At 37.8% G+C, this 10,617-nt stretch overlaps 2 protein-coding genes across 3 annotated transcripts; one reads left to right on the forward strand and one right to left on the reverse strand.

Moving 5' to 3' along the window:
• The first annotated feature begins 5,089 nt into the window (after positions 1-5,089).
• Positions 5,090-6,191, forward strand: LOC119083605. Of its 2 annotated transcripts, none has more exons than XM_037193342.1 (3): positions 5,090-5,200; positions 5,258-5,472; positions 5,616-6,191. In XM_037193342.1, the coding sequence occupies exons 1-3, from the start codon at positions 5,131-5,133 to the stop codon at positions 6,081-6,083; spliced, it is 753 nt and encodes a 250-aa protein (XP_037049237.1). In that variant the 5' UTR covers positions 5,090-5,130; the 3' UTR covers positions 6,084-6,191. The 2 variants fall into 2 exon arrangements, with proteins under 2 accessions (XP_037049237.1, XP_037049238.1); XM_037193343.1 differs by having other exon boundaries at positions 5,101-5,194.
• A 1,407-nt stretch (positions 6,192-7,598) lies between these two features.
• On the reverse strand, positions 7,599-9,197 carry LOC119083603 (cyclopropane-fatty-acyl-phospholipid synthase-like). The gene is made up of 3 exons (XM_037193339.1): positions 9,095-9,197; positions 8,459-8,906; positions 7,599-8,397 (listed from the first exon to the last, which is right to left on the reverse strand). The coding sequence occupies exons 2-3, from the start codon at positions 8,877-8,879 to the stop codon at positions 7,607-7,609; spliced, it is 1,212 nt and encodes a 403-aa protein (XP_037049234.1). The 5' UTR covers positions 8,880-8,906; positions 9,095-9,197; the 3' UTR covers positions 7,599-7,606.
• Between the last annotated feature and the right edge of the window lie 1,420 nt (positions 9,198-10,617).

The raw sequence follows: 10,617 nt of genomic DNA on the forward strand, positions 1-10,617 counted from the left end.
TAATATCGTTCTGTTGACGATAATATCGTTCGGTGGACGATAATATCGTTCTGTTGACGATAATATCGTTCTGTTGACGATAATATCGTTCTGTTGACGATAATATCGTTCTGTTGACGATAATATCGTTCTGTTGACGATAATATCGTTATGTTGACGATAATATCGTTCTGTTGATGATAATATCGTTCTGTTGACGATAATATCGTTCTGTTGATGATAATATCGTTCTGTTGATGATAATATCGTTCTGTTGACGATAATATCATTCGGTGGACGATAATATCGTTCTGTTGACGATAATATCGTTTTGTGGACGATAATATCGTTCTGTTGACGATAATATCGTTCTTTTGACGATAATATAGTTTTGTGGACGATAATATCGTTCTGTTGACGATAATATCGTTCGGTTGACGATAATATCGTTCTGTTGACGATAATATCGTTCTGTTGACGATAATATCGTTCTGTTGACGATAATATCGTTCGGTGGACGATAATATCGTTCGCTGGACGATAATATAGTTCGGTGGACGATAATATCATTCGGTGGACGATAATATCGTTTTGTGGACGATAATATCGTTCTGTAGACGACAATATCGTTTTGTGGACGATAATATCGTTCGGTGGACGATAATATCGTTTTGTGGACGATAATATCGTTCTGTTGACGATAATATCATTCGGTGGACGATAATATCGTTTTGTGGACGATAATATCGTTCTGTTGACGATAATATCGTTCTGTAGACGACAATATCGTTTTGTGGACGATAATATCGTTCGGTGGACGATAATATAGTTTTGTGGACGATAATATAGTTTTGTGGACGATAATATCGTTTTGTGGACGATAATATCGTTCGGTTGACGATAATATAGTTTTGTGGACGATAATATCGTTCTGTTGACGATAATATCGTTCGGTGGACGATAATATCGTTATGTTGACGATAATATCGTTCTGTTGACGATAATATCGTTCTGTTGACGATAATATCGTTCTGTGGACGATAATATCGTTCTGTTGAGACGATAACATCGTTCTGTTGACGATAATATCGTTCTGTTGACGATAATATCGCTTTGTGGACGATAATATCGTTTTGTTGACGATAATATCGTTCTGTAGACGACAATATCGTTCTGTAGACGACAATATCGTTCTGTGGACGATAATATCGTTCTGTTGACGATAACATCGTTCTGTTGACGATAATATCGTTCTGTTGACGATAACATCGTTCGGTGGACGATAATATCGTTCGTGACGATATTAACCGTGTAGGAATGTCCCGTTACCTGTTTTAAGTGACACTTTATTACACAAATGACGCTAAGAAGTGACACGTTTTATGGTTGTGTTGTGATATGCTTGCCGTTTCTAAAAGGTTAAATTGGGTATTTACAGCCGAGAACAAAAATATTTTAAATTTAGTGTAAGATTTAGAGCAACTACGATTCAACAATAACAACAAAAATCCAGTGTGATCGAAAAGAAAGCATTGCCAGCAAATGAACGTCCATCTAAAAATAGTATATTTCAACATACCCCAATACACACAAGATGTATGTGCACGCGCAGGCGAAGCCCAAGCGAAAACACACATCGAGTGTGTATTGGGGTATTTTGTTTCTGTAATAGTGAGAGTATGTTGGTGCTTTCCTTCTCGACCGTTTACTTTCCCTACCGACCGATTCATATCATAGCTCACCAATACACTCTCACGTATACAGAATACCGTTCCGTTAGTCCCCGGTCCCATAAGGCCGTACAATTTGAATATTCAAATGCATGGCTCTGATGTATACGACTTAATACCTTTGAAAGAGCCCTAAGGAGAATGGGTCAGGCGTGTACATGCAGCTTATATGGCAGATAAATCAATTGCTGTCAAAACAATGAGACTCATTCCATATGAGTATGTACAGCTTACGACAGTGGTTAGACCTGAAATATTTTTGATTTCGAATCGACGTGGCCACTCTAAAAGTATGAAATGAAACTAAAATTGTAAACTCAGGCCTGGAATCGTTTCAGATCTTAAGAACTCGACCTGAAGCTTTCTGGTTCACCTGACCAAATAGTACGCCTTACGGGCATGACGAATCACATTTCGAAAAATCAATTCAAAATCAATACGACAATCAATTGTTAGCTGACTATTAAATGCAATAGGCTTATCCTCGCTTGTGCTCTCTTAGAGGCCAAAAAAGACCAATAGAAACGTCTTGTGTTGTATAAAGTTATGGCATGCACAGCTAAAACCGTGGCCTTAGAAAACACTGTTTAAAAAAAAGCTATTTACATTCTCGCTTGTCAGTGTTGAGTAAATGTAATGTCGGAGAGATAAGAAAATACTGAAGACAATAAATTTAATCAAAAACTGTTTAACGGTTGAAACATATCACTTTCACTGTTTGTCGCAAAAGTCGCAAATTGTTTTTATGGAAACCCTTCCCTACGAACTGGAATGGGTCAATCACATCAACTATCTTTTCGTTCAAAAAATGGCTCGCATACCAAAACCATTGCAAAATTGTATTTTCCATCAAAATTATATAAATTATAGAAATCGTTAACATAAAATAAAAATTTTATTAAACATCATCAAAACCATAAGAATTTCAAATTATATGCGGACTTACAGGAGTGTGTGATCGCCAGCTGAAGCGACCTTGAATTACTTTTCAACTGGAAAGAGATCGGGTTTTCTTTCTATACCAATAGAATGCACATCTTGATACGCTCTCAATCCGGCAATGATTCCAAAGAACATTGCAGCTGCAACAAATTCACCATCATTCACCGGAGCTAGGCATGCGTCTTGTAATTAAAAGTCGCTTAACCGTCGGTGGAATCTCTTTGGATATTTTTGCTTTGATGACCATTTTTCGCAAATTAAATGCAAGCACTCGGCGATAGTCACTGTGAAACTACCAGCATGTTGTGAACGGGGAGAGACTCGGATTATATTTGCGTACCATAGTACGTCCATAATTGGTTACTAGCTTATCCATTTGTGCAGTGCTGTATTGGCGATTTGCAACGAAGGGTGCTTAGCGGAAATAAATGGAACGTACTTATGTCTGATATTGAAATCTTTCGAACATAGAAAGTGTTAGAGGTTCCAATTTGCGATGAGGAATAAAAGCAGTGATACAAAAAAGTGATGTTTATTCAATCGCTGATTCTAACAGAATAAACATAAAAACTGTCTTTCCTCAAGTGCCAACTTGATTGATTTAACTCAATTAGAATTTATGAGAATGCTAAGTTCAATCTTCAACACTTCTTCTCATTCCCATAAATTCTACCACTTGAATAAATATCATCCTCCGTTGCATAGCGACAACATAATAAATCAAATTTTATCTTAAGTCTTCGTCTCCGTCTCCTCCTTAACCAGAACCATATGAACTGCCGTAACCAGCTTCTCCATCACAAACATACACTCCGCCGTACGAAGAACTATCGAAGCCTTCACATGCAACTTTGCCACCAACGACCGACTCTGCGGCGACCGATTTCTCAACCATTGTCCCAATGAATCTTCCACCCTCGTCTTTTGCCTTCCGTCTTCGTCTTCCGCCTTCTGTTTTGTTCTTTTGTTCTGTTTATCATCCTCTCCAAGATCCTCTCCTCCATCTTCTTCTTCTTCTTTTGTCTTCTTCTTCTCTTTTTGTCTTCTTCTTCTCTTGTAAACTTTTTCTTTTGCTCAAACTTTGTTGCTCTCCGCTCAAGTTCTGTTGCTCAACTCTGTTCCACTTTCTTCTCTTTTCTCTTCTTTTCTTTTCTTTCGTCCGGTAAACTTTGCCAATGTCGATATAACACTTGTTTCTTCTTCTTTCATTGCTCGCAATCCATTCTTTCGTCCATTTTTAGTCCTGTCGTCAACGCAGGGGCGGATCCAGCTTTTGTTCTGACTCGGGCGGTTAGAAGACAACAATTTTCTGACCCGGGCGGTTTTTGTTTTTTAGAAAAAATTCCATATAAAAATCACCCTCTGACCCGGGCGATCGCGATTACCGCGCATAGGTGGATCCACGCCTGCGTCAACGTTCTTTCTTTTCCAAATCATATTCCAAATCCTACTCCGTTTTCAGTCCATGTCAGCATACTTTCATTCTCGATTTTATTTCCATCTTCATCTTCTACTTTTCACTGCCCTATCCCCGATCTGGGCCCATAACCTGTTAGAGGTTCCAATTTGCGGTGAGGAATAAAAGCAGTGATACAAAAAATTGATGTTTATTCAATCGCTGATTCTAACAGAATTGATTTAACTCAATTAGAATTTATGAGAATGCTAAGTTCAATCTTCAACAGAAAGTAGTGTCACCTACATTACGTGCAAATCGCGAATAAACATTTAAATTATATGCTTGCGTCTGCAGTGCCACTTGTAGAAGTATAACGTAAGACTAGCGAAGAACATTAACTGAATTCTTAAAATGACCGACGAATGAAATTCCTCCACCAGTTTCACAGCTTGAAAGTCATCTCTTAAATTTCTTTAGTTCAAATGCTCCGAACTGGCTCATTCAATTTTACAAGAACGACGGTGCATGTACAATACAAGTATACCTGCTCATTCTACAGCGATAACTTTATTAAGTTGATAAACAGCCACGCATTGGCTATAAAATCTTATCAAACGCCATCTCTCTGCAAAATTAATATCAAAGATAATACTACTTGAATTTACAGCCTGAGACAGAGAGCTGTGTCTACTCGAATTCAAGCAACTTTTTCGCACTTTCCGCTCATTGCCGTAATTGTGAGAAAGGTGGGATGACCTTTATTATAACGCCATTTATAATGAAACAGTTCAACCGTTGTTGCTTTCAGTGACGCGTTTCTCTATGAAAAATGATTTAACCCCCAAAACAACTACGACAGAAACGGCAGAAGAGTTATTTGTTAATGTTTTTTCGGTTAGTTTTCCTAGTCATCGGCCACCGATGCAATTCTAAGGATTAAACTTGCATCACATTCCCACACTGCCGTATGTTCTTCGTCATTCTCATACTTACTCACTTTCCAAACTTGCCCACTTCCATACTTATCATGCCAATTTTTGTTTATCTAATCGAAAGTAAGTCATTCGAACAAAGACAATCATGAGGCTAGTTTGCATTTTTTGGCTGTGCTTTGTTATTAATTCAACTTACGGACGAAGTATTGGTAACGGTAAAGAAATAACTGATTTTAAACGAAATCGATACAACAGAGCACATATTTTGTCAGGGTATAATTCGACAATCGAATCGGAACCAATTTCTGCGACGTGGACAGATTTCCAAATTCGTCATGTAGTTAGCAGCGACCAAGGAAGTGAGGCAAACTGGAATGCCTACTTCCGTCGACAGTTACCGAGTCAATATGGAATTAAAAGTGTAAATTCTTTCATTGTGAATTCAGCCGGTGTAATTTCAGGAAATTTCCCATCTGGGGTGCCACAGGTAAGGAAATGAATTGGAAATCTATCAAAACTTATGGATTACTGTGATAGAGTCGAGGCGACATTCTTTTAGTTTTTAAGCATAATGAGCAACGCTTGACTACAGATTTTTTTTTAAATCGATTTATAATCCATTTGGTCCAGTATACCGGTGGTTCAGCAAGCAACTTGTACTGGAGCTCAACACGACAACATATTTTCGTGTTAACTCTATCGGGTTCTCCTGGACAACCACATCCAAACTACAATGTGTATGATTGCGGACAAAAATACTATGTCGCTGGATTGGACATGGTAACAAGGCTGCCTGTTCACTATCAAGGTCATTCGACCACTCAAGGGCCTAGGATCGATCAAATAACTGCCGGATGTACTAAAGTAATGGCAAACGATCTACTTTGCCAATTAGGTGAAACAATTGATGGCAGGCGTACGGAGTGTATATCTGTAATTGTTTCGGGCACTTTGCTCGGTCTTGTTATTGTGGCATTTTTACTTGTTGCTGTACTTTTGAGTAAACGTGGAGTCATAGGCAATAATACCTCAACAAATGAACACAGTCCGCTGATTGGTAGCGATGGTCCGAGTTATGGAAATCCACAAATTACCTAAATACCTCAAAAGAGGAAAAGGTGACGCTAGTCCTGTAAATATTAAATTTCCAAAATATTTGATATCAATAAGCCTAAACGTAATAAATTTCAACCAAGAACATTTTAACAAGAAAATATGTCGAAGAGAATTTTATCGATGAGGTTTTACAGACCTACGCGAAAGATTTCTATTAACTCCAATATGGTGAAATGGCTGAAAATGTACGAAGATGCTTCAATTTCAAGTTGTGTTTTCTCCGGATGTAGTGAACCGTTTTAAATGAGTTATAGCTCGTTGAACTCGTATTGCACGGTTGGTTTGAAACGAGATTAAATAAGAACGGCCGACCATCAATAATTTTTTTTCATATTCATAAAGAGTGTTGACAAGAACTTCACACAGGAAAAAATTAGCCCGAACCCCTGGGCCGTTTCTGAGAACCAGTGGATGCGACTCGTTGAAATTTGGAAACTTCTGTACCTTTCTGGCAGCGTTATTTCAAACTAATTTGTCTGTAATATTGTAGCCTAAAGACTAACCCTTACAACGATACCAAACATGCCATACTTGATCCACGACAAGTACTGTTGATGATTCAGGTTTTCAATCGAAGTCACTCTACTCGCAAATCTGGAGCCTTCGAAATTATTAAATTTCACTTTTCAATTTTTCTTCAAATGTCGATAAAAGTTTTCCGCAATCGAAACTATACAAGTGACACTTTTCCCACCTCGATACATGCCGTATAGCCGAAAATATCTCAAAAATACGAAATTTCAAGATGGCCGTCATTTTCTTGAAATATCGAAAAATGTCTTCCACCAACGAATATATACAATTGACACTTTATCGAAACTCTCTACATGCCGTATAGGTCTGTTCCAAGGCCATACGAATTGTCAAATTACTGTCAAATTTCATCCATAGAGACATAACCTCATCAATATTTGTATGAAAACTGAGCTCTGTGGATGAAATCTTGTTCGTTCGGCCAGTCAAAGTTCGTGTTTACAGTTACTTGGAAAAATATCTCAAAAATATGAAATTTCAAGATGGCCGCCATTTTCTTGAAATGCCGGAAAAATTTATCCGCTAACGAAACTCTATGATTACCAATTTACGGCAACTATGTATGTGTCATATAGGCCTAAATGCAATAAATACAAAAAATAAAAATAAATTTCCAAGATGGCTGCTGTCCACAATTTTGTCGGCCTAAACCCTAAAACAAATTACACCTTTAAACCTGAAACCAGAAATTCACATGAAACATTTCTATTAACTCGAACATGGTTAAAGTGCTGAAAATGTGTGAAGATGCTTCAATTTCAAATAGTGTTTTCTCCGGATGTGGATAACAGTTTTTAATGATCTTTTTTTTTGATTTGGTTCAGTATGGAAAAGTTAAAATGTTCGCATATATATAGGTTCCTTAGTCTCCCGTTGGTACTTCTTTTTTCTTTTTTAGGGAAGTCGACTAGCGTCACAAACCACCGCTATCGCTTCGGTTTATGATGACATTACTTTTATATGTAAGTAGATTAGCGAACGGAAACGTATCCACCTGCAGCACTTTTCGTCAACACAATTTGCCAGACTTGAAATAAGCGTGCTCGGAACACCCCAGCACACATAAGGAAAAAAAAGATCCACATGCGGTAAGTGGAATCTGGGTTCTCGAACATATGACTGATGGTGTGCCAGTTTTTGACAAAATTGTCATGCCAAGCCATCAATGTCTTGTCATAATAAGCACCAAAATTGTGCCAGTCTTCAAGGCAAAATAAGTTGTCGATGGCCTTAGGAATGTCTTTATGATTCGGTAGAATTCCATTGGGAAATATATACTTGTGAATGAAGCCTTCGATTGGCGGACTGATGTCATTGTCGTTACCAGACGTCTGTAGTAGAAAAATACCATCGTCTGTGAGACATCGATGTGTTAGTTCAAAGAACGATTGATAATTCCTCCGTCCTACATGCTCGAAAAATTCAATTGATACAATTCGGTCAAAGACTTCATTAACTTCACGATAATCCTGACAGCGAATGTCCACCTGATAACCTTTACAATTAAATCGAGCCTCTTCAGCCATCTCCTTGGAATTAGTAATTCCCACCACCTCCACATTGTACGTTTCAGCAAGGAATTTACATAGACCACCCCAACCACATCCTATGTCCAACACGCGCATTCTCGGCTTCAGTTTAAGTTTTCTACCAATAAGTTCCACTTTGTGTAGTTGAGCTTCATCCAAATTTTTGGCATCTTTCCAGTACCCGCAACTGTAATTCATGTTTACATCCAAGAAAGATTTGAATATATCATTTCCTAGAAATTACCAGGGCCTTTAAATTTATGCAGAGCGCTGTACAGCCCAATGATAACTCACCTAGATTGTAATGTTCCTGTGCAACTTGATGGCATCGTGCAACTGTTTGTAGATTAAAAGCATCAAAAGTGAGGTAACTGATACATTTCTCCCAGGGAAACAGCAGTTTCTTATAGAGACTCGCTTTGAATGCTCTGCAAATAAACTCGTCAAGCCTCTTGCAGTCCCACCATCCGTCCATATATGCTTCGGCGATACCTAACGTTCCATCATATGCAAGACGATGGTAAAGCCAGTCATTGTGCACTACAATATCATGTGATGCTGCACCATTTACTTTAATTCCGGTACTATGTAATGCTTTGATAATGTATGCCTTGACTGGACTGAGTCCGATATAAACCGCAATGTACATAAACATTCGCCAGAGCCGAATCGCTCCTAATGTGGCCAAGTACAGAATATTATTTACAGGATTCATGTTAGACTCTTGCAAATGTTCGGAAACCTTGAAAATAAGACAACACACAACGTGGTTCAATAAATAAATTTTTTACTAAAATTTTCACTTAGCAATAATATTGGCTACGATTTAAACAAAGCACGAATGGTGTGCTTTACACCGAATCCTGACTGAAATCCTTTCAACTCAACTGAATTGCAGGCATGATCTTAACAGTCTATAAAAATTCCTACCGTTGCGCTGTTGGTTTCACGTTGTTGTTTCCCTCTCACGAAATTGGTTTCCCCTATAACATTTAACCACACTTTACCATTTACGACATTACTACATTTAACATCATCTACTTATAAGCAGAATCAATACAAGTGAAAGAAATTACCCAATCGCGCCAACCACTTTTTGATTATTCAAACACTTCACCATTTAACCAATCGAGAGCTTCGCATACAATAAAGAAACGGCTTGCAAAGCTGAGGCGCCACTGAATGCGATTGAAAGTAACACCCTAACAGCACATCTGTTATCATCTTCATCAACTTTTCTTGTCGGAACATTAATACCGGTGGATTATGACCCCGAAACGTCCAGACTGGTGTATCACGATACGATTGGGAAAGTTTGTCCGGAATAAACATAATACTCGAAATTGAGCGAACAATTGAAGAGCGCGCTGAATACATTCGTAAAGGAGGTGAAAGTGTTGAAATACCACATGGAAATGGGGATTTACGTGAGTATCAAACGAGGGGGAGCAATGATTATTCCCTTGACTGTAAGTCAGGGTCTTATGCCGGAAAATACCCTATTATGTTTGTTCCGAAGGTTGTATGAAATGTTATGAAAAACGGAATTGCTTGTCCCAATATTTTCCTTGTAAACACGATAAGTTGATTAATTATCAACCAATTACTAATTTTATTTTTTTAACCTGTCACAAACGGCAAGCATATTAACAGTTTTACTATTGAAACTATTACTTCATTTGATCGAATATTTTAAGAGATTGATTTCAGAAATCTTTTACTTCATTTGTTTTGAACATGTTTTTTGCTATATATAAGACCTAATTAGTCAGAACTTGGCGTTGCTGTCGTTGTCGATAACAGATGATAGCCGTCTGTAACAGACTAGTCGATACAGAATTGAATTCCTGAGGTCAAGTTCGAAGATGGGCTATGATGGCTAAGGATCTGGAAGTTATTCCAGCAAAACAGTATTTTCCACTGTTGGAAATTCAATCAATCGAAAAATATTACTTTGATGGAAATTGATTTTGTCGGTTAGATATATCCATCTATCACGGTGATATTCAGCTATAACGGGATAGTTGGCTATAGTCAGGGATAGTCACGTGAAAGTCAGCGACCACGCATGACAGTTTTCTATAACGACGATAGCCAGCTATCACGGGCAAAAGTAGCAGATTTCACACCATGACATAAAATATTTATAAAATTTTATGAAAAACCATTTTCGGAATCGTTATTCCAATGTATGGAATGACACTAAAAAACAATCAAACAGAAAACTTTAAAGCTCCCACGAGTGCGAAGTTTGCGGCCAGAGCGAAGCGGGGGCCGTAATTCGCACGAGTCCTTGTCCATTTATGATTTATTGTTGATTAAAGATCTGGCCGCAAATTCACAACAAAATAGAGAACAGAAAAAGTACGTTTCCAATGAATTTGTACTAAAGCGAAGGTTTTCATATCAGTTATTTGTAATTTTAACAACGGAAAATAAAATGAAATTAATAA

The sequence above is a fragment of the Bradysia coprophila genome, unplaced genomic scaffold, assembly GCF_014529535.1.
Source record: "Bradysia coprophila strain Holo2 unplaced genomic scaffold, BU_Bcop_v1 contig_70, whole genome shotgun sequence".
NCBI lineage: Eukaryota > Metazoa > Arthropoda > Insecta > Diptera > Sciaridae > Bradysia > Bradysia coprophila.

Excerpts from the sequence above, each read along its gene's own strand:
- LOC119083605 (XM_037193342.1), top strand. The coding sequence starts at position 5,131 with ATGAGGCTAGTTTGCATTTTTTGGCTGTGCTTTGTTATTAATTCAACT. Across the intron at positions 5,201-5,257 it reads CGGACGAAGTATTGGTAACG|GGTATAATTCGACAATCGAA; the intron begins GTAAAGAAATAA and ends ATATTTTGTCAG. Across the intron at positions 5,473-5,615 it reads TCCCATCTGGGGTGCCACAG|TATACCGGTGGTTCAGCAAG; the intron begins GTAAGGAAATGA and ends CATTTGGTCCAG.
- LOC119083603 (XM_037193339.1), bottom strand. The coding sequence starts at position 8,879 with ATGAATCCTGTAAATAATATTCTGTACTTGGCCACATTAGGAGCGATT. Across the intron at positions 8,398-8,458 it reads ACAGGAACATTACAATCTAG|GAAATGATATATTCAAATCT; the intron begins GTGAGTTATCAT and ends GGTAATTTCTAG.